A 24,340-nucleotide genomic window follows, 5' to 3' on the forward strand; every position below is an offset into this window, starting at 1 on the left:
TCAGGATCTGCTTACTGTATGAAAAAACACATGTAATATTAGTGTAGTGCTTAGCAGACCTAGTCATTTACTAGGACTGATGCCCAGCAGTCCACAAAACACAACAAAAAGACTACCTCTGCTCCTAAGAGGTTACAAACTAAATATGAGACAACAGTAGAGGCAAATAGACGATTGGAATACAAGACATGAGCATGACAGGCAACAGTCCAGGTCTGGTAGCAGCCTAACTTGCAAGTTTCTTTGTAGGCATCACAGCAGAAGACAGTTTTGAGAAGGGATTCCAAAAAGATAATGAGGCAGCTTTGAAAATGTTTATGGGAAACATCTCCCAAGCATGAGGGACAGTGTGGGAGAAACCACAAAGGTGCTTATTTGAAAATTAACAGGTAGGTGATGGAGGTTGACATCGGCTGGTTGGAGGTAAGCATCAACTTCTTGATCGTGAATGAGAAATGAGAGGTAAAGTAAAGATTACGCATGGAGGACTGTGAAAATGAAGACAAGCAGTTTATGCTTAATGTGATAGAGAAGGGGAGGCAAGGAGAGAAGTAACATGCTTAAAGCCATGGTTCAGGATAATTATTTTTGTCAAAGTATTCCGAATGGAAAAACAAGATGACGTGTCATGTCCAGAGAGAATGATGCTGCTGCAAATGATGAGAACTTGATTGAGAGTTTTAGCTGTGTGAATGGATAAGAAAGGCTGTTTTGGGGGTGTTAGGCAGATAGAATTGGCAAGATTAAATAGAGGTTGGGTACTGAGATGAGAGATAACAGGGCTTTAAAGCAACAGTCTGCACAAGTATCCGTTTTACAATCCTGTGACAATGATTAAGGCAGACCTAGCTTCTTCAGATGCCACTGGTGGTAACTCTGTTTTAGTCTGCTTCCTTCAAACAACTGCTCGGCTTTTGGGACAGTCCTTTTTAAACTTTTGCATTCACTGTGATCACTAATGTGTGCAGATTTTTTTCCTAGGTTATTTCAGGCAACTTTTATATCCCTGCAAAGTCACAGTGAAGAAGCTGGCCTGAGTCTCATTCAGAAGTCTGCAGTGGGAAATTAATTGTGGGGTATATAGAAACAGATTTATCAGTAATGTGCCTTTTGCTAAATCTGAAACAGGACATGGACAGATTATACCTTTCTAGGACATATGTTTTAAAACCTATTCCTATTCCTCAGTGGGAAACATTTAAAGTCACAGAGATGCTGTAAATAAAATGTAATAATGACATTACCGCCTGTAATAGCCAAATTAAAAAAGAATAGGATTACTCCTTTGTTTAAGATTTTTGTCCAACACAAAGGTCCAGATAACCAAGTAATTTCTAGGAAGTATAATAAGGACTAATAAAACCATAAGAACTGGCAGTATCAAAACACCCAGGCTACGTCTGCACAAGAAGCCTCTGTCGACAGAGGTGACTGTCAGAACAGATTTCCTGGCAAAACTTCTGTTGACAGATTGAACCTACACCTAAAACCAGATTGAAAGAGCAACCTGCTCTGTCCACAGAGAGCAGTCAGACTGCCCAGACCTCTTGACAGAATGGCTGACCAGAAGCTCTGCACACAGGGCTGCCTGGTGATCTAGTGGCCCTGTCTGTTGAGAGAAGGGCCCCGGAGTGTCTACGCAGCTGTTTAATTGACAGAATACTGTTGAGAGGGGCATTAAACCATTATACCTGAATGGGGAGAGGTATAATGCTGCTGATGGAGGTGCCATGTTTTTACGCATCTTTGGACCATGCTAAATGTCCTGCAAAGCATTGCTCTGGCCCCAGCCCTCCATGGTCTTCCAGCTTTTTTTCACACTATGTAGAGGTAGCCCCCATGAAAAAAATGTTCTGAAGGTCTTACTGAATAAAGTTAGATTTTTTGAATATGTGATATGTATCCACAAATAGAGCATTGTCACTGTAGTAAGCACACTTAGTCAATTGTGCAGTGCTATAAAAGGTGCTTGCTATAAAGGGCTTGACCTCTCTAAGTTATCATTAGTGCCCTGAGGCATGATAAATTATTACCCTTACACCTTCTTGTCTTGTATGGCTCCTAATTTTAATCATAATAAGAGAAGTGCTTTACATTTTCACCATGCCCAAACATCGATTAGTAATCAACACTTTTATAAGCCTCATAAGAGGATATGACCTACTGCAGCAGTGAATTCAACAGATTATGTGACACATCTTGTGGAAGTTCCTTTTATTTGTTCGGCGTTTATAATCCATTTAGCCAGGATTCTCTTTGGTCGTGCATTCCGGGGCAGTTAAAAGAGGTGGCTGGATCCTTCAAAGCTTTGAATTCTTCAGTGAAGTTACTCCTAATTTCTTACCTTTCTGACATATATAATTGCAGCAGAGGAGATCGTGTAAAACATATTCTGCTCCAAGAAAGTCATAGACAAAACCAATTCACATCATATACATGAATTTTATTCAGAAGTGGTTGCCAACACTCAACCATGCAACATAATAATTAATGGAATATCCAACAAGCTAACTGCAGCAGGACACCTGAAAAAGAAGATATATGCCCAATTCCTGGGGAACCCATGGTCATGGCAACAGTGGCCTGTAGCCCAACATTAAAGAGTAAAACTTACTAGATTATTGTTCTTTATACAAGGCTGGAAGTGTATACAAAGGGCTGTAAAACTGATAAACTATAATGAAGTAATAATAGGACTGCATTGAAAATCTGCAAACATGAGATACAGTCTAGCTGGGTGCATCGCAGATACTGTATTGTATACACCTGGGATCCTTTGTGGAAGAGGTAGGTTATTGAATATTTTTTAAGAAAGAGAATATGGATGCTTGCCTTTAATGGGAGGCTGTTCCATGCAGTCAGCATGTTGTGAAAGAAGGCACAAAGCTATGAGTGGGTGAAGAAGAGACGCTTAAATGGAGCCAAGGGTGTGGTGGGATGTGTGGGAGAAGAGGTGCAGCCAGAGCACAGTTATGGAATGCTCTGAAAATGAGAAGGCTGAAGAGTTAGCATAGAAGAAGAGGACAGTGTGAGCATGGAAGTCAGTTAACCAACCCCTTCAGAAAGTTTATGCTGTAGCAAAGCAGGAAATTGGTTTATTGTCCTGAGAAAATTTGTAGATGTTAAAAAAAACATGCCAATTCAGGATAAAAAGTCACAATCGCAAAATTTTTCACCAACTGAAAACATCTTTAAAAAGATTTAGGTCAATTTAAATGTTTCCTTTTGATTTCAAAAATTTTCAACTGTAAATTGAAAAATCATTTTGAAGCAAAAATTGAATTTTCTATTTATAAAATGTTAAAACAGAACATTTTGACATGAACTTTTTGCCATTTTTTTTTTTTTTTTGGAAATAGGTAGAAATCAAGCCTTTCCTATAGAGTTTTGGTTTTCATTAATCATATTATTTTGACATGTATTTATAAAATTCCTAACCAAGTCTACAGTATACCCATTGCCAAAGCCATCCTACAGAATGATGCCTTATATAACAGCAGAAAGAAAACGTTCACTAGAGACGACACAAACCCAAACATGAGATCAGCAAATTCTGATTATTCATCTCTACAGATATACTGAAATTTCATTTTTAGAATTACCTAATTTTAAAATATTGAAAATAAATGAGACAGAGATAATAATCTACAATAAAAATATGTGCTTTATTTAAGCCTTCTTTATGTCATCTTGGTTTACAAAACAAAGCAAGCAGTTCTGTTATCACCTTAAAGACTAACCATTTTATTTATTAGGTAACGAACTTTCCTGGGCAAGACCCACTTATTCAAATTCTGGAGCAGAACACATTGGTTATACAATGACTGCTAAGGTTTAAATTTCCCAATCTTGGAACAAGTGATCTGCCCTACTTTTTTGCAGTAGTGAGTCAATTTCTCAACTCCTCATACTACTATAATATTTAACAACTTCACATGTTCCTACAAGGCTTAAAGCATTGTCACAGGACTATTTCAAATGCAAAAAGCATTCACTAGTGCTGAATGCAGAACTGCAATTTGCCAGATATTGGAGGGATTAAATGGGGGTGGGGTGAAGGACAGGAAAAGTGGAACAGACGGGAAGAGTGGTGGATCAAAGGCTCTTGAACCAACGTAGTACTTCAGCCCCTATGGGTGAACAGTCACTCAGGACTGCATTTATCTATATGAACTGGAGAGACTGCAAGATATACTGAGATAACTTTATATTATTCTTATTCTTACATTTGTCAGAGACCTTGTATCTATGAATTTTAATTTTCAGTTTTATTCATACCTATATACAGCATATTATATCCTTTTTTGTAATACAGAATTTTAGGAGCTAGTAGATGATGGGTCAGAGACTGATAGACGGGAAACCTAGCTCTGTACCCCACACTGCCACTCAAGGTGTGGCCTTAGGCTAACCAGTTACCTTCGTTCTGCCTCAGTTTCCCTCTCTATAAAACGGCTATGCTCATGATTTCAAGCTTATCAAATGAATGTTGTGTATTATTTATTATTAAGGTCACCAGGCCGTTTAGTTTCAGTATGCAGCGCCTCCCTCACACACCACGCGCTCATCATCACTTCATTCCCTGCAGTACCCGGGATGGTCACAGCGCTTTCGAAGAGTGCTCAGCTGCAGATCCCACCCCTGTTACTCAGCCCGCCACGATGCACGGCAGAATCACCCAGCGGGGCAGCCGCCGCGTGCGCCTCCCTCAGCAGAGCCTCTGGCTCAGCTGCTGCGGCGGCTCCTAACACCCACCCAGGGAGGGGCTGCGGCGCCGAGCGCGTTGCGAGGCGCTGCCGCGGGGAGGAGCTTTGCCCCCTCTCGCTTCCCGTTGGGAGTGTCCGACAGAGGGGAGGGGGTAGGGGAAGGGAATCCTCCCCGCTGGGGCAGGCGAACCCCGAGGCCGGTCACGTGCGGGGTGCTTGCGTATAAAAGGCTCGGGAAGGGGTTGGCGCGCGAGCGAGACGGGGTGGCTGCGCGAGGTAGGCAGGCTGCTTACAGTGGTGAGGCGGCGGCTGGGGAGCGGGGCGTGCTGGGGGCGCTGCTGATAGTCCCGGGCTGCGAAGGGGGGCGGGGCGGTCTGGCCGCGCCGCCAGTTGCCCCCCGTGGGGCTGCATTGGGACCCGTGCCGGGGCCGATCGGGCGCCTGCTCCCGCCGAGCACAGCCGTGCGTGGCTGGGTTTCCGGCGCTGATCCCCCCCCAGGCAGCCTGCGGTGGCTCAGGCGCTCGCTTTGCTTCCTTCGCTCTGGGTTGCGGGAGCAGCCTGTCTAGTGGAGTGCCTAGAGCCCCAACCCCGGGTCTGGCAACGGAAACTGCACTAAGCCGGTCCCGGGTGCTCCCGCATCCTACGTACAGCTCCGCTGAGTTACCTTAGCATCTCTACAAGCTGCTTCCAGAGGCTGAGTGAGCCCTGTCCCTTTGCAATAGGAAACGTGTCGTCCTCTCCGCTGAGTGATTACAACATAGTGCTGGTTAAATGTTCGCTAGCAGTGTCGGTCTGTCACATCATAAGACTTGTTATCAGTTTAAAAAAAAATCTAAACTGGCTGCTCCGTGTTCAGGCTCTCAGGAAGTTGGTGGATTTGTTGAGCTAGGTGCTGCTCAGGCCTGTGCCAACTAAAAGGGCTGTACAAAAGATCTTTCCCCTCCCTCAAAACAAGCCAGCAGTCATGTAGCACTTTAAAGACTAAGAAAATAATTTATTAGGTGATGAGTGTTCGGGGGGCAGACATACTTTTTCAGATCGTAGCCTTACCAGAACACACTCAATATATAAAGCCCAGGGGTCCAAAAATTATCATCGAGGTTGGCAAATCAGAAGAGCAGAGGGATGGTGGGGACGTGTGGGGGGGGTAGGGAAGTTAAGAGTTAGATAAAACATCAAAGTATGTAGAAGAGTGCTTATAATGGGTCAGGTGATCTTGGTACCTGTTCAAATCACGTGTTAATATGTCGAATTTGAATATGAATGTTAGTTCTGAGTACTCCCTCTGTAGACAGTTGTTAAAGTCCCTTTTCAGTAGAACGCAAACTTTCAGGTCATTAACAGAGTGGCCCACTCCATTGAAATGCTGGCTGACAGGTCTGTGTATTTGGAGACTTTTGATGCCTGTTCTATGTCCATTCATTCTTTGTTGAAGCGTGTATGCAGTCAGTCCTATATATGTGGTGTGTGTGGGTGTTGTTGGTACATGATGGCATATATGATGTTAGCTGATGAACAGGAGAATGTGCCCATGATTCTGTAATTAATGTGGTTAGGTCCCGTGATGGCATCTCCAGAACAGATATGTGGGCAAAGTTGGCAACAGGGCTTGTTGCAAGGAAAAGTTCCAGGATTAGTATCCATTGTGGTATAGCCTTTGCTTGCTAATGAGAATCCTCATAAGTTTGGGAGGTTGTCTGTAGGAAAGAACAGGCCTGTCACGGAGGGCTTTCTGGGGTGTGGCATCATGATTTAAGGTAGGTTGTAGGTCTTTAATGATGGGTTGCAGTGGTTTGAGTTGGGGGCTGTAGGTGATAAATGGGAAGTGGGTCTGTCCCACAAAAGCTCATAACCTAATAACTTATTTTGTTAATCTTTAAAGTGCTATGTTACTGCTTTTTTGTTTGTATAGAATACAGACTAACACAGCTATCTCCCTGTGATTTTTCCCTCCCTGTATCAATCAAACAGTAGAACAGTTGAGTGGAGAGCAGTCAGCGTGGAGGTGTCGACTATTGGTTGTGTTTGGGATATATTCCATTATCCAGTCTTAAGCATGCTTTTGTGCATTGCACCTAATGTGATCTTTAAATGTGCAAAGATCATGCTCGGTTGTTCTTTCCAAAATAGTAGTGGTAATGTCCTGCAACACCTTAAAGGCCAACATTATTTATTAGGTGATGAGTTTTCTTGAGACAGACCCACTTCTTCAGACCTGGAGGAGTTTGTCCCACAAAAGCTTGTCACCTAATAAATAATATTGTTAGTCTTTAAGGTGCTACAGGACTGCTTTTTTTGTGGTGGTGGTGTTCAGTGAAGTTGCAGACTGACTCTGCTACCTCTCTGAGACTATTCCCAAAATAAGTAAGGCTTGAAGTGGTTTTATTGCTTTGAGACTGATAAAGGATTTCTACAGCTTCAACTCTGAACTTGCTTGCAACTGCACTGCCTTCTGCTCTGATATTAACTTGTTGGGTGACCTCCGCAAGTTGCATTTTTTCTCTGTGCCTCAGTATCCCCATCTGTAGATTGTGATAATGGTAGTGAGCTCCTTTTTTAAAGCCCTTTTGAGGACAAGCTTAATGTAAGAGCTGGCTATTATTTTGCTGTGGTCATGCTTGATCTAGGTCAGATTCTGAGCTATTTAGAGGTACAGGAGTTAATGCATGGACTAATGTTGGGAACTTCAGTTGATAGTACTCATTCCTTGGTGTGGAAGTGAACCAGTGCCTTACTGGGAAATAGTCTTCCTGCAGAGAGATGAAACATGCTGGCTAGGTATGAAAAGAGCTGCTATATTTTTAAGACTATAGGTATTAAGTTAAATTTCCTGGATAGTCAGTGTGATTGCTGTCAGAGCTGCAGATCACTTCTGCTTCAGACGTGGATGAAGTGATTTCTATACAGCTTGTCAGAAGGTGAAGGTTTAGTTAACATTGAGTAGTCTGGGACTGCTGTGAAAGTGCACATCCCTTAGTTTGAGCCTCTTTATTGGAAACTGAATACATTGCTTGCTCTGCAAAATAGATGCTTCGAACTTCTCTCAATTGCATATCTCGTAGCAACTGCAGCAGCTCTAGAGCATTGGTTCCCAATCTTTTCAGTAATACGGCACACTTGAAATGAGACAAACGTTTCCACAGCACGCCCACTTTTTTCAGCTGAATCCATTGCTCATAAACATTACATTTACTATGGTTACAGTCTTACCAGAGAGGTTTGCAACATCTTAGTGCACACAACAAGCTAAACCAGGATCAAATGCATTCCAGTTTCAAATTCACCACAGAACACACAGTCTGAGAGACAGCAAGCATAGCGACACTTTCAAAATCTGTTCAGTGCCATGCTAGGAAGGTTGAGTAAACGAGTAATCACTGAAAATGTCAGCGACCAGTCAATTACTTACCAGTGCGGGGAGGTGGCTCCAGAGAGCAGGCTCCCCTCCTCGCCAGCCCCTTGGAGCCAGGATGCAGCTCCAGCTGGCTGCCTTCCTCCCTCCCTCCCCATTTCCATAGCACACACCAACCATGGAGACCCTGAAACTCAGAGAATTTAAAAATGAAAGTTAAAGTGCTGCTGATTTTGATGGTAGTCACCTATTAACCCTGTTTTAAAGAACTGTAGTGGGATAGCTCAGTTGCTCTAGGGCAGTGGTTTTCAACCCATAGGGTGGGCTTCCTTACCAACATGTTTGGGCCAGGAAGCAGCATTTCAGCTGCCTTCTAGCTTGAGCAGGGTCGTGTGAGGTCAACATTTCCCCTCACGGTGGCTCTGCAAGTAACAGTGATGGGGAGGGTGGGAATATGGAGCCACAGCTGGTGCAGGGTTGTCGGTTCCCCCGCCACACCCTGTTGTGCCAAGAGGCACAGTGAGGGGAAACTGACAGAATTTCAGGGCACACTTGAACAGTTCTCATGGCACACCAGTGTGCTGTGTCACAGTGGCTGAAAACCATGGCTCTGCAGCATCTGTATCAATATCCTAATACTGTATGTTCTTCTTTAAAGCAGGGTTAATAGGTGAGTACCATCAAAATCAGCAGCACTTTGTTTCATTTTTAATTCTCTGAGTTTCGGGGGGGGTGTGTGTGTGTGTGTGTGTGTGTGTGTGTGTGTGTGTAAACCGAGGAGTGTGCAAAGTGGGAATCAGGTCCTCTCCGTGGGGGCATGAAATTGTGAAAGCAGGTTCTGAGTCTATGGTTCACCCATCTCATTAAAAATGTTTGCCACTGTTTTTATATATATACACACCTATTAATAAAGTCTTTACATCCTACATACTTATTTTCTTACATGTATTGAAAGGTGTAATGTTTTCATATAAACATAACTGAAACTTCCATTGGTTTGGATTACATTAGACAGCTGGTTGGTGGGGGCCCCAGTTGCAGAGATGAAAAGGGGGGCCCTGATGTAAAAGCTTGCTCACCCCTGTTAATGCAAGAAGAGACATTTTGGTGTTACTTTAGGTTTATTGTCTAACAATGATGTAAATGGAAAGTTTCCTATAACTTCAGTGGTTCCTAGCTCAGACTTTTATGTGAGAATGGCCAGTTTCTGTGCTGCTGTTGGTACTTATAGTCAAACTGCCACAAAGTGAAAAGGAATCGGATTCTTGTTGGCTTACAGTATTGTCCTCACAGTTCTAAAACAGGAAATCTGGTTTGTATTCAAATTAATATTTCTGGGAAGCTCTTTAAATGTCAGTGGGGGCAAGCCCAGGATCGCTTCATCAAGGAGGATCCAAAAATTAACTGAGGTGTGGCAGACTCTGAACTGCAGCCTTACTAATGCCAAAGCAGCAGAACACAGTTTGTAGCTGGCAGGCAGCCTGTGGTTAGGGAGGGACTCAAACCAAGAGAATAAATTTTTTTTGCCATCCTGCAAGCAAGTGGCTAATAGGAGAATCCATAAAGAGCACCCTGCCTCTTCCCACAGCCAGAGAGGAATGGGAGAAAAATTTGGCTTCTCACTTGTCATCTGTCCCAGAAGTAGCCATAATTTATATAGATCTGTAGCTAGTATGTTTACTTCTATGGTTGTGTGCCTGGCAAAACTTCTAAACCAGGTACGTATATGAGAGAAGTTAGAAGAATTTGTGTTCATAAGGAGACTTGACGTGGGAAAAGAACAGACATTTGTGGTAAGTGAGAGGGAAACGCAATGAAGAAATATAGAAAAAAGAGTAGGAAACAGGTGTTGAAGAAAACATGCAGAAAAGACCAAATCTTTTGTTTGATTCCAAAAGCAAAGGATTTTATAAGTAGTAGTATATGAGTAGTATTAGATATTTGACACATGCCGCTGATCTTTTTAAATTTCTTCCAACAAATAGATTCTTGCAATATTAATGTAAATACCTTTGTAGCTGTTGGCATTCAAACTTTTTTGCACCAATGGACTCTATAACACTGAAAGATAGTACACAATTGCCTTAATACTTTAAATTATTGATAGTATGGAGTTATAGGCTGGCATGGCTGTCCATACATATTTTACCCTGGCTGGTAAGTTTGGTGCTCAAGTGTGATTAGATTTTAAGTAGTTCCACCTACTCCCAAAATCTACACAAGTTATAACTTGCATATTAGTCTTTGTGTAAATATGAATAAACTGTGGATCAGTCCTCCAGTTTCAGGTGAACTGCACATCCTTCAGGTAGCTGGATGGTTCAAGGGATAATGGAACTTTTTCACCACTAAGCTGCATGTCTTAACAATTGCAGCCTAACATATAATGGAGAGTTTTGGTTGTGATAGATAAAATTGTTGGCCAGGAGCGCACTCTCCATCAATATGTAGACTTGCTTCAAACATTATAAAATTGTGCTTTATGCCACCTATGTGCTCTGCTGTTTGTCAATCCTAAATGTTAGTCCTTAGCAATGGGCAGACTTGTCTAGTGAGCGGCCCTCCTTTGTCTCAGTCAGCTGCAAGATTGTCACGTCCAGAATGTGTCTCGGGACAGAGTAGTTTTGTGGCCTGCTCTTGTGTATCTAGAATTTGTAGAGTGTGCCACTTGAACCACAGTAGTGCTTTCGCTGGATGCGGAGTGAGTATGCAGTTCTCAGCCACTATTTGCAATAAGTATAGACCTTGCTTTATGTGCAGAGAAGGGCAGAGAAGCTGGGTGTTAATATCTCACCATTAGACTCTGACAATGGGTCATGTCCCCCTGTCTGATCTGACTTGTTTTTTTCCTCTTTTGATACATACTTTTGATAATGGGCCATTTCCACCTGGCTGAATAGTCGTCAGCTGTGGCCCTCCCTTTTACTGGGACCCCACTCCTTAAATACCCCTCTGAACCCCGCCCCCCAACTCGTGCATCTGATGAAGTGGGTCTTTGCCCACAAAAGCTTATGCCCCAAAATATCAGTTAGTCTATAAGGTGCCATGAGACTTCTTGTTGTTCTCAGTGTTCTGTGCCGTTGTTTAGCTCCAATTTGTCCCTAAATATCTTCTCAGGGCTCAGTAAGCAGTAGAAGTGTTGGTAATGCTGCTAGACAATATTGACCTCTGTAGTCTGGCAAACTCTTCCTCTGCCATGGGTCAGGTCCTGAGAGTGCTGGATTAGACAGGTTCAACCTGTTAAAACTCTCCTGCAGCATGCCAGCCATTTGAAGTTGTATTAATGTCACACAAGCCAGTGCCCATAGTGCAAAGATATGTAGGATACATGTCTAGAAGGCAATATGCTTTCAATGTCTGTTGTATAATTGCAAGCAAAATAGGATTGGTGGTATAATATGCCATGAGTCAGTGATTAAGTGATTACGCTTTCATGTGGCACAGTTCTCCGCTGTAAACAAGATTTAAGCTTTTGTCATTTAAAGACTCTTTCTTTCTTTCTTTCTTTCTGTATGTGAATGGTCTCAGCCTGTATATTAGTAAGCACACTTATTAAACATGCATCGCTGGCTAGCATTCTGGTATTTTTAAACAAGATTGAGTGCAATACGAATTGCCCTTTCAGAGAGACGTGCAATTTTTAGATAAGGCAGTCTGGTGGAGGCCTCGAAAGAAATCTTCAGTCTGCAGCTGGTCAGTAGATTACTAAAACGTCAGTATCCAGGACTATCAGGGTGATACCTTCTCACAACTGCTAGCCGTGCTGAGAAGAGGGGAGAAAGTTGGGCTTCCCACTATTTCCTTGCATTACTCCCTATGCGTGGGAGTTCCATTGTGCTTAAACCGAAAATACCTGTAACTTCTACTGACTGTTGTTCTTTGTGCTCTTACGTGTTGTCAGCTAGGCAGGGGTGAGCAAACTCTTTGTCGGGGCCCCACTTTTTGTCCGTGCAATTAGCAGGGGCCCCCAACCTGTCAAATATAATCCAAACCAGTGAAATTTTCAGTTATTTTCATATGGGGGGGGGAAATCCCTTTTAGCATGTGTACGAAAATAAGTTTGTATAACGTAGAAACTTCATTGATTGGTGTATATAAATGTGAATACACAGACATGAAAACAGTAACAGATGTCAACATTTTTAATTAGATGGATGCGCCTGAGACCCAGCAGCCAATCGTGCTGGGTCCCCAGCCCTTGGAGGTCTGCTCCCCACTTTGCACACCCCTCAGCCAGGTAATGAAAAATCTACCTTCAGTCCATTTCCACAAATTATGTTTTATGGACAGGCATACTAAACGGAATGCCTTTCTTTAGTCCAAATTTAGCTCAAATCTAAATATGGAGAGCGACCAAAGGCAGAATCACTTAAATGTGTTTTTTAAAAAACACTATGTATAATAATAATGTATACACAGTTGCCAGAGCAGAAATTTTTTACTTTGATCATTTAGAATTCAGAGTTAATAAATCAAGATTAATGTCAGTTTCTCCTGAACAAGCTATCTTCTTCCAGTGGCTCCACAGCCTGTTTCTCTAGGGCTATGGTCTACACGGAAGAGAGATTCTGGAATAGCTTATTTCAAAGTAGCGCTTCTACACACAATAGAGCCCATTTCAAAATAGAGCCACTGGATGCACTATGGCTTATTTCAGAATAGTCCCTATTTCCCTATCTACACAGCTCCTATTTTGAGATAAGTGCTATTCCTTGTGGAATGAGCTTTATCTAGTTCAGAATAAGCCAACTGCCACTTCAGTTATTTTGAAATAGCGGTTGTGTAGTATAGATGCTAGCAAAGTTATTTTGAAATAAACGCTGATATTTCAAAATAACTTTGCTGCGTAGACCTACCCTATTAGTTCTTGCTAATGCAGGTGATTAGCACAGTGCTGGTCAGAAGAACCAACTTCTGCTGCTGCATAGCATGGAGAGTGCTAAGCAAATGGACCATTTACTGTTTTCCCTTTCTAGCTGCCCAAAGGCAGAGGAAGGAAGACACAGTACCAAATGGAACAATTTATGCTGAAAGTGTGCTGCAATATTTGCACATTGTCAGCATGAGATTTGACAAATGATGCAATGTTGTGATATAATCTTGACATTGGATTGTCCTTCTGACTTTCAATGGATTGAGAGTCTCCGTGAAGAACTGACTTTGGTTTGGAGAGGTGGCTTTCCTGCTCTTTCTTTCAGTTGATCTCTCCATAAGAGGATTCCCTCCTCATGGCTGCCTCCCCATCTTCTCTGCTGGGCCCCAGAATGCAGTGGGAAGAGAAATCATGCATTTTAGTTTGACAGTCAGTTTTCCATACCATTCACTGATCATATTTCACCCATATTTTCTTGACTTTAAGGTTTTTTTTCCCACGAATTGTGCCATAGTTTGGGTATTCCTACAATTACTGTCCATTATTCCTTGTGTTAAGTACCTGTTCTTGATGCATGGTTGAGTACTGCCACAAACAACTTAGTCTGGTTTGATGATGATGTTAAATGTGACTGGAATGAGCTTATAAGTTCCTTCCCTGTTTTCGTGTCTAGTATTATGGGTGTTACACAACTAGCACGTGTTTAATGGATAGAGCAACTCCACAGCGCTAATAGTTCTCGAGGGCTAAGTAAAGAATGGTCATTACTGAAGAGGTCTTTTTCAAGAAAGGCTTGTTCTAGGGCCTGAGGACAACTAGCAATGTGTTAGTGAGTGAGAGAGAAAATGAGCGGGGATGGGGCTCTGCCACTAAAGTCCAGTGGCAATGCTTTCAGAGAAGGCAATCTGTGTGCATCATGTCCCCCAGCAGTCCCACTCTGGAATTTGTCAGGTTGCCCTTTCTGGACCCAGGGTGGCCAGCCTTTTTTGCATCAGGGGCCACATGGGAATTTTTTTACATGTTCTGAGGGCTGGAGCTGCCCCAGCCTAAGGCTTAACCCCTCTCAGCCCCAGCCCCTCAGATTAACTTGCCTCAGATGACAAGCTCTGTGCATTGCTGCTGCTCCTCCACAGCTGCCACCTCCCCCTGTTTCTCAGCTCAGCGGCACAGCTCCAGCGGGGCAGACTCAGCCATGCTCCCCCCAGCTCTCCTGCTGACTTCCCCCACCTGCAGCACGGGCAGCTCTCTGCCCTGCCGTGCTGAAATAATGGTACTAAATCTAATTGGTTTAATGGGTGGATCCCTCGTGCCACCCTGCCCGCTGTTAAACCAGTTACATTTAATTCCATTATTTCAACATACCAGGGGAGGGAGCCACAAGAGTAGTCAGAGGTGGCAGCATCCAGAGTAGCAAGCGGCTTTATAAAGAGCCACAGGTTGCCAACCCCTACCCCATCCTGACTACACCCATGCTCACTTTGGCAGTAAAATGGCACTGCTGCCGTGGGAAAAGGCTTCACAGGCTGGATAAAAAGGCTTTGCGGGCTGGCCTCTGGCTGGTGGCCACATGCTGGCCACCCCTGTTCTGGACCCTGCTTGGTTGAGGCAGGTAGCTCAGTCCTTCCATCCTGGCTTCTGGCAAGGAGGCTTTTGTTGCAACCTGAAAATTCCTCCTCTATTTGCAAAGTAAGAGTCTTTGGGAGGGTTTCCTCTGCTACTCTGTTCCCCTGCCTCTTAGAATGCTGTAAGGCAGTGGCTGGATGTGTTTTGTTTTTGTTTTTTTTTTTTCCCCACAATTTATCCCCTTCCCACACATTCCTTCTTCTGGAGCCTTCTCTATGAATGGCTCCCATGCTCCAGGCAAAGGGGAGTCCTTACTCTGGCTGTGCTCCCTCACTGCTATCCCTCCTCTTTCTCTAGTGCAGAGGGGGCTCCCTCCTATTCCAGTCTACTGTAAACACTCTTCACAGAACTCTGAATAAGTGCAACTGATTGGCATTGTTCACTTTCCCAGACAGCCCTGTGAAATTACAAGAAGCAGCAGAACTGCTGGAGATTTCTGCAAGTGTGATAACTGCTGAATTCTAAACTCAATTAACACTCAGCAGCCTCTCTGCAACTTTTACTCTATGGTTGGTGTGGTTTTTTTTTTTGGTCCCCCCCCACCCCCTGCCGCTTACGGGTGCTTTTGCTGCTACACAGCTCAGTGTAAGCAACTCTTGCATGTGTCTAATACTTGTCAAAACCTGGGCCTCTGTCCTCTGTCAACCTGCTAGTCGACTGATCCTCTTGAAGAACAACTGAATGCATTTTGCAGACAAACACATTTTGTAGGCTATTATATAAAAGCAGTGGGCCGATGCTTTTCAAAGGGATCTTGCTTCAATTATGACGTGAGGATTTCTTGCTGGTAGAATTGTGCTGTATCTTGAGGCAGTTTTGTTGTTGTATGCAGCAAGACAAACACATTTTCCAGTGTATGATTCATGGGATGTATGCATACGAGGACCACAAATTAACTCGGTCTTGTGTATATAAGAAAATAGACATTTCAGAGAGGAATTTGAGTGACGGTACTGTTGCCTACCCAATTTCTTATATTTTTTTCCATTGGATTAGCCTTGTGCTGCTGTCACTTTGTGAGTGTTGTACTCTTAGAATCTCATAAAGCTTGGTTAATAGAGGGTCTTCTAAAATAGCACCAAACAGTGCTGAGCAATTTTAGCTCACTTGACACCAGTGGGCCTTTTTAAAAATAAAGGATTACATCTCTTGTGGATGCTTATTTCAATGGCTCATGCTTCCCGGCACTGCAGGCAGCCAGTAGACATTTAGAATTTCCAAGTGTTCTCATCCCTCAAACAAACTGGCTCTGGAGCTCAACGGGAGAACATTGCTAAAAGGACTCCAATTAATCCCCAGCCAGATGCTCAAACTAAACTGTATAAACCAGTTACGTTTTCTCGGATGCAAGGAAAGTGGAAAGGTCTGATTCTGTGCAGATGACATTTGTATCAATGGTTTTATTTGCTCATTACTTAGGCAGGTGAACTGAAAGTGGCCAGTAAGCAGAACATTTTCCATTTAAGCAATATTAGCGCTGTTTCTAGTAGCCTAAATATTCATGTCTCAAACAAAATGAATGTAAGTGAGCACAGTCAATTTACAATAATGTCCCTGTGAAGGAAGCTCTGGAAATTTAAATATGAGTATCAGGATGAGACGGGAAACTGCAATAAATAGTAAAGTGAATTGAAATGGTTTGGACACCACGGCCATGTCTACACTAGCCCCAAACTTCGAAATGGCCATGTAAATGGCCATTTCGAAGTTTACTAATGAAGCGCTGAAATACATACTCAGTGCCTCATTAGCATGCGGGCAGCCCTGGCACTTCGCAATTGACGCAGCTCGCTGCTGCGCAGCTCCTCCCAACAGGGCTCCTTTTCGAAAGGACCCCGCCTACTTCGAAGTCCCCTTATTCCTGTGAGCAGATGGGAATAAGGAGACTTCGAAGTAGGCGGGGTCCTTTCGAAAAGGAGCCCCGTTGGAACAAGCCACATCAATTTCGAAGTGCCGCAGCTGCCTGCATGCTAATGAGGCGCTGAATATGTATTTCAGCGCTTCATTAGTAAACTTCGAAATGGCCATTTCCATGGCTATTTCAAAGTTTGGGGCTAGTGTAGACATGGCCCACCTGGAATAAATTACTGTAATTTTTACAGTATATCTGGTTTTATTTTGGTGTTATTCTAATGCTAGATCTTTGCTGGTCAGGGGAGAGAATGAAATTGTAGCAACTAAGAGTCTGTATTTATAATCTATTAGAGATGAGCACTGAAGCAGAACAGCAGCTTCTCCACAATGCTAGAAATGGAAACTCTGAAGATGTTAGACAACTATTGGAAACCATGGACAAAGGAGAAGCCGTTGTTGACCTCAACTGCAAAGGTTAGTATGATTTAATGATAACTTACCCATTAAGGTTATAAACCTTAATTGATGTAGTGCCCTATTTTCCTCAAAAGGTACACCAGCAAACTAACATTAGGAATGTGTGTGTGTGTGGACCTTTATGCTTGTATAGATGCTGCTGTATGTGCCTCATGTAATGAGGTACATCATAATGCTTTTAAAGGTTTCTTGTAAAGACAGCATATGCTGATATATAAACAACCAGAAAGATTGCAGGAGTCCAATATCAGGTTGTGTAAGGTTTCCTGGCCTCAGTGATAAGTGTTATTTGCAAAGAATGCTGATGCCATGTGCCAGCACTTCCAGTGATGGACATGCACCAAAGTTTTGTACGTGCATGCTGTGACCACTTGTCTCTCTATCTTGTGTCTGTCAATATTTGTAGTACAGCACATCCCCAATTAATACTTAATTTATAACTCCCACTGAGAATTAAGTTTACATACTTAATACCTGTAGAACTTTGAGGTAAGCATACAACTCCAAAACTTTGGTAGACTAAGAGGCGCTGAAGAGGGTAAACAGCATTAATGTTACAAGTAGGGCTTGCCGGTCCCAACTGGGAGTAGGTGCCCCAGTGTTGCTATACTGACCGGTCATGATGTAGTTGGATGAGGCACAGGATAAAAGGGAGAACAGAGGGTTCAGATGGAGAAAATGATTGAATTTGGCCAAAGTCTCTCACCACATCACTGTCAATAAAAGCCAGATATCTTGAGTCCACACCAGTGCTTTGACTCTTGCAGCATGCTGCCTGTCTTCTTTAATATGCCATGGATGCTTCACGTATTAGTGCCTCCACCTGTAAAATATTTAACGAAGAGTTAATAGTCTCCAAAAAGAGGATGCATATGATCCATTCTGTTCTAGGTGGGAAGAGGGAACATATGGCTTAAATGGGACGTTTTTCCAATTAAACTGATGGCAGGATAAAAACAAATCTCTTTTAAAGAAGGAGCTTGTATATAACTCAAGCCAGCAGTTTATACAGTGAAAACTTAACGTCTGTAAACAAATGAGCTACTAAGCATAAAGGTTGTTGTATCAGCTGGATTTGTCATATGTGCAGACACACTGCCTGTTAACAACCCATTATGAATTAACTTCTTTTACACACGTATTTTTCCACTATTGATGTGGTATTATCACTTATTTTCTGATGTGAACATTGAAATTAATGCTATGCTATTGTTAAAGAAATTCTATGTGCTTCCTCCATTTTTGGAGTTAAAATTTTGGACAAAAACACAGCAAGTTCTGTGAAGTCCACTGCAAACCCCACTGTAGTGGGGGATCTCTTCTAGAAAACGAAATCCTTACCATTCACCTCCTGTCCTGTACAGGGACAGCAGTAGTTGAGCCAACAACTCCAATTTACCTACAAATATATTTCAGCCTTTCTCTGAACAGAACCATCGTAGAGGGGGGTTCAGGTGCTGTCTAATTCTACAGAGACTTTCAATAGTGTCATTCCAAGTGGTGTTACTCTTGACGTGTGTACGTGTTACATTGGAAATAGTGAAAGATTGATTAACCTTTGGCCAAAAACCCTGGCTTTTTTACTTAGCACAATCCTGGGATTTGTACTAGGAACTTCAATCTTATGAAAAACTTACCTTCGTTGTAACTCCCAGTAGAGAAGGGATACAACTTTAACTTTGATTCTGTGCGCTTTTTTTATACTATCAGGTTGGAACTGGGTAAACCATTCCTTTCATAGCCTGACTCCTTAAACATATTCCACACTCTCTTGTACTCATTACCTCTCATTATTCCAACAGATTGAGTTCAGTGTAAATGAAAAACAGTGCTGCTGACATGGTGGGCTGTATAGAAATGCACTATCAAGTTAATTTCTTTCCAATTTCTACTTTCCCTTTTGATATTTTGTAGCTGCCATAGTGATGCAAACAGGAAGGATGATCTGTTTTGAGTGGTGACTAATGGAAACCTCTAACAAGTGATAAAGATTAGTGTTAGAGAGACTGAGACAGGGAACTCAAGTGAGGACCGAGTAAATGGACCATTTTATTGTGAATACTCGTTCTGCCTTGGCCTCCCAACACAGCATTCTGAGTGAGCAATGATTTGGTACCAGTTACACTTTTATCCATTTTGGTATATAAATTCACACACCCTGTTACTACTTCCATTAAATAATTGTTTAGTAATGTTAATTCCCATACAATGCTGAATATTTTACCCACCTCTGTCAACAGGATTTCCAGTCAGATTGGGACTTCTACTACATTATATTTCCCGACACAGCAGGTTAAAGAGTACAGAGGATATGACCCTGAAAGTATTTTTACAGAGTGAGTTAGACCCGAACAAGAACATACAAAGACACTGCTAACAAAAGAGGCATTCAGGTTACAGTCGTGGTGCAACTATATACTTATCTATCTTTCCAGGCCTCAAGCAAGGAGGATAAACACATCTATAAGTCAGATTTCACTTGTTTACTGTGGGTCACTCTTCTGTGTAGCTTTTATCTGTGCTTCAGTAGCATGACCCTTCAGATGAGTGCGGCATATGATATTCTCAAAGCCATGTGTGCTAGTGTCCTTACTTTACATGGAAGCACTATAACAGAACAAACCTATGTTATCTTTCAGAAGGCACTTTCAGACACTAACATTAAAGGGCTTCAAAAATGCTATACAGCAATGGTGCGATTTTAATAAGTTTATTTATGGGAAGTGACAAATTACTTAGTTTATATAGTAGCAATTTAGTCCTTCACTTTACTAAGAATCCCCTTTCCTTATTCTGTAGATTGCTTGGTTTCATGTCGATATTCCATGAAGCTGTACTAAAAATGACCTGTGCTACAAGGTATTTTTAAGGAAAAGTTAGTCATTCAGTGTGTGGAAGCAGTCGGTCTGAAATCTTTGCCTGTATCATTAACACACAAGCACACCCAACTGGCATGTATGAGAAGAAAAACTTAATATTATAACTTACGCATTAAACCACTTTCCTTTCAGTAGCCACCACCCATTAAGTAACAAGGTTTATGGCTGGTACTTCATAACATACTATATATTGCTTTTTTTGTTAATGCAGAAGAGCTCAGCTTGTTGTCTACATGTGGTAGCTAGGGAAATTAAACTCTGTTACCAGATCAGTAAAACATTTCACTATAATCTATGTAACTTTAACCAAAAAATCAACCACTTTGTTCTGTAGAAGTGAATGGTAACTAAACTTGATGTTTCAGGTAGTCACTACATTGTGGTATACTTAACCACCATTTATTCTGGCTAGTTATGTTTTACCCAAGATTGTTATTGTGTCCACTTATTGATGACCCTGTGCTGTTAGATCGCTCTTGCAGGGTGGTGGAGCTGAGCATAAAAGTCTTGTGAGTTGCAGGCACTCTTGGCAACTGCTTTCATTGGTTGAACTTGCTGGACATAGAAGGCCTTGGCAAATGACAAGGCTGTAGCCAGTGAATAGTATTGCTAAGCATAAAGAAGTCAGATTATAAACCAACTAGCTTCTTATGTCCTACACTCTGAAGTGCCCCTGTTAGTCCTGACTCTAGTTGTGTAAGAGGAATGAAGCCAGTTAAACCAGAATCAGCCCTTTTGAGACTTTTTTTTTTTTTTAAAAAAAAAAAAGATTACTCTTTTCACCCATACATGCCAAAGCACGAATAAGAAATGTGAAAGTGACAATGCAATGTTCACCTATAGTTTGTATTAGAATAATTAGTGGGTGGAACTTTTAATTGTACTGCAGGAGCTCTGACTGGATACACAGTCTTTCCTTTTCTTTTTTCCATGAAATCTGTAAACTGCTTCTGTCCTTGTAGGAAGTAAATATGCCTGTTTGTGTTTTGTAAGCTCTTACTAGCTTTCAATTTCAACTGAATTGTTCCTGTAGTTTCATACTACAAAAGCCTTTGTTTACATCATGTTCTATTTCATATTTTTAGGCAGAAGTAAATCTAATTTGGGTTGGACACCTCTTCACCTTGCATGCTATTTTGGACATGGCAATGTGGTCAAGGATTTGCTGAAGGTATACTTAAAGTTGTCTATATTTTTCAATGAGTTGGAAGATCTGACATAACATAGGGTGGTGGTATGAAAAACATTGTTACTTTTCCCATAATACAACAAGTTGTTCTTGTTGTTCAGATAACCAGTAGCTAGTTGGCTGCTTCCATTTATTTTTATACTTTAGAAAAAGAGGTTTTTCAAATGTGTGCAAACACTTGATGTGAAGAGAAGCGAAGCAATTCTAAGGGTATGTCTACGCTACGCTGGGGATCAATGCTGCTACCATGGATCCACCGGCCATTGATTTATCACACCTATATCAGATGCGATAAATCAGTCTCCAAGCTTGTACTAATCAATGCTGGTAATCCACCAAAACAAGAAGAGTAGCTGCAGTAAATGGGAAGGCATCCCCTACCAACCTTACCACACACAAAATGCATCAGTAAGTATATCAACTTCAGCTACACAAATAGTGTAGCTGAAGTAGATAGATCCGGTCCACTCTATAGGCCTCTATCAAAGTGAAGACCGTAAGTTGTCCTTCTCAATAAACATGTATTATGTATTTAAATACATCATGTACAGTAAATCCTTGATTTAATATACACCAATTTAATGGACTTCGTTGTTAACTGGCACTGTCTGCCAGCTCCCAGTCCCCCAGATAAATACCAGTGACTCACCAGAGAAGCTGTGTGGGGGAGGAGGCTACAGCAGGGCACAAGAGCTCCTCCCTCCGGCCCATGTGCGTGGAGCCATGTCAGCCCCCGGCCATCACTTGGCGCTGAACAGTAGCCATGGTGTCTGAGGCTGCTGTCTCCTGGTAGCCTGGGGGTGGCAGTTGCGCTTTGCCTTCATGTGGGTGGCCTGAAGTTTGGGGCTGGCGGAGCCTCAGCGCTGAGCGTGCCAGAAGCCACGGGAGGTGGCAGGAGCCAGGTCAGCATACAGCTCCTCTCCAGGTAATTGGGCAATGGAGATGGAGGTGTGAGGGGAAGAATGGCGCAGGAGGTGGGAAGGGACGAGGGGAGGTAGAAGATAGTGAGTGATGGGTTGAGAAGGTCAGTATATCATCATAGAGTATAACCATTCTGATTTAATAGACTTTTGGCAGTAACAGACACCATCCCCACCCATTCACTATGTTGTTAATACATTAAATCAAGGGTTTACGGTACATGTTTGCACAGGAAAAAAAATAGCTGGACATAGATTATATTCTTGGTATGTATAGGAGACAACTCTTTTATTACAGCAAGTGGAGAAAGTGACTAAGAGGCTAGTCTGGATTTGAATTTGACAAGTGGAGTAACTAGTTGAGAATTTGAAAGTGCAAGGCAGCTAGGCTGAAAGTGATCGTGATTCCAATGAATGGCAGGAGGGAAAACAGCAGAATAAAAATAGTGGACTTCAAAAAGGCAGATGTCTTTGAATTTGCTGAATAGGTAGGAAAATTCCCACAGTAAGCAAATCTAAAGGAGGGGGAGGGATTCTGTACTTTTTTACAAGAAACATTAAAGGCACAAGGTAAACTGTTTCATTGTGGTAGGGAAGTTAGGAAGTATTATAAGAAACATCTGGAATGATCTGAAACTCAGAAAAATCGTAAATCCAAAATACATTAAATTGGAAAAGACCTATATTAAAAAAAAAACTCACAAAAATGTAGGGATAAAATTAGAAAGACAATGCATAAATATAATTACACTAGCTAGGGAGATAAAGGGTAACAAATATTTCTCAAATCCGTGAAGAAAAAAGGGAAAGACATAAATCACATTATTCAGTGTGGAGGGAAAGATGACAACAGAAAATATAGCATTTGATGAAGTGTTAAATGCTTTTTTCTTTTTTGCTTTTACCAAAAAGGTAAACAGTGACTGAATAACTGTAACAGTGAACATCACTGTAAGTGGAGTAGGATCTGAGGTTCAAATAGGAAAAGAGCACGTTAACAATTACTTAGGCAAGATAGGTGTCTTCAAGTCCACAGGGTCTGATGAAATATTTTAGGACATTTAAGTAACTAGCTGAAGAGCCATTAACAATCATCTTTGAGAACTCATAGAAGCTGGGAGAAACCCAAAGAGTGTGAAAAGGCAAATATACAGTTTTATATTTTATAAAAAGCAAATATGGACAGAGAAGTAGAAATTTGTCACTTTAATTTTTTTACAAAGAAAAATCATGATAGAGATCAATCTGTGTACTAGAACATGGAAGAGTAGCATAATAACTAGTTAGCATGGATTAGTCAAGAGCAAATCAAGTCAAAGCAACCTAATATGCTTCTTTAATTGAGTAGCAAGCCTTGTGGGTAGGGGAGAAATAACATACATGATATGTACTGAATTTCGTAAGACTTTGATTTATATCTCAATGCTTTCTTTCAAACTAGGAAGAGAGAGAGCCTAAACAAACCTACTGTAAGGTGGGTGCATAGCTGGTTGAAAAACCGAAGACTAACTATCAGTGGCTCATAAGTGAGCTGGAAGGACATATCAAGTAGGGTCCTTTGATCTGTCCCAGGTCCATTTCTATTCAGTATCTTCATAAATTTGGGTAATGGCAAAGGGTGCAAATATGAAGCTTGTGGATGATGGAAATCCTGGGATGAATCCAAAATACTGTCAAATTGGAGAAAAGGTCTGACATAAAATAGGATAAATTTCAATAGGGACAACTGAAAAGTACTGTGCTGTGGAGGGAACAGTCACTTTTACATTTTGTATTTGTACAATGACTGACGAGGACGGGAGTACTGTAGAAATGGGTCGGGGGTTACACTAACATATTTAGTTTGTGATCCACTGTAATACTGTTGCCCAACAAAAGCCCAAACTCTCACAATTCTAGGATGTATTAGCAAGAGAGTTATAAGCAAGACTTGAAGAAATCCTTCAGCTCTATTCAGTACTTCAGTCAAGGCCTTATCAGTGGTTTGTGTCCAGTTTTGGTTACGGCACTTCAGGAAGGATGTGGACAAATTGGGAAAAGTCCCAAGGGGAGCATCAAATCCTTAAACATTGAGGCAAAATTGGTTTTAGTCTGTAGAAGGAAAGACTGAGGGGAGATGTAATTTTTCAAATCTATAAAAGGTTCTTCTCCAGTGGGGACTGGAGTAGTAGTAATGGACTTAAATTGCAGCAAGGGAGACTTAGATTGGACACTTAAAAGTTTTTCTTATCTGTTAGGTGGCTTATTCCAGTGCTTAACTACTCTAAGGAGCCTATGGAATTTGTCCTTTTGGAGGTTTTTTCTTCAAAGAAGAGATTAGGCCAACATCTGTCAGGGAGGGTCTAGATCAGCAGTTCTGAAAAGATGGGGTGGGCCTCCTAAAAGAGGTGTAGGAGCTCTGTGTTTTTGAGCTCTTTCTCTCAGCCCAAGACGGCTGGGGCTTACTCAGAAGGGCTGTGCACGCCCA

The 24,340-nt window shown here is 42.0% G+C and overlaps 1 protein-coding gene across 3 annotated transcripts in view; it reads left to right on the forward strand.

Annotated features, from left to right (window-relative positions):
• The first annotated feature begins 3,875 nt into the window (after positions 1–3,875).
• The window catches only part of OSBPL1A (oxysterol binding protein like 1A), a 129,291-nt gene continuing 108,826 nt past the window's right edge, over positions 3,876–24,340 (forward strand). For 2 of the 3 annotated variants that reach the window (XM_074987281.1, XM_074987279.1), the window contains exons 1-3: positions 4,895–4,982; positions 16,760–16,882; positions 20,850–20,935. In XM_074987281.1, coding sequence (XP_074843382.1) covers positions 16,762–16,882; positions 20,850–20,935 — 207 coding nt within the window. In that variant the 5' untranslated portion in view covers positions 4,895–4,982; positions 16,760–16,761. Of the gene's footprint in view, positions 3,885–4,894; positions 4,983–16,759; positions 16,883–20,849; positions 20,936–24,340 lie in introns of those variants that run through there. The other variant, XM_074987280.1, reaches the window with a different exon arrangement.

Source organism: Carettochelys insculpta, chromosome 2 (assembly GCF_033958435.1).
Source record: "Carettochelys insculpta isolate YL-2023 chromosome 2, ASM3395843v1, whole genome shotgun sequence".
In the NCBI taxonomy this organism is placed as follows: Eukaryota; Metazoa; Chordata; order Testudines; family Carettochelyidae; genus Carettochelys; species Carettochelys insculpta.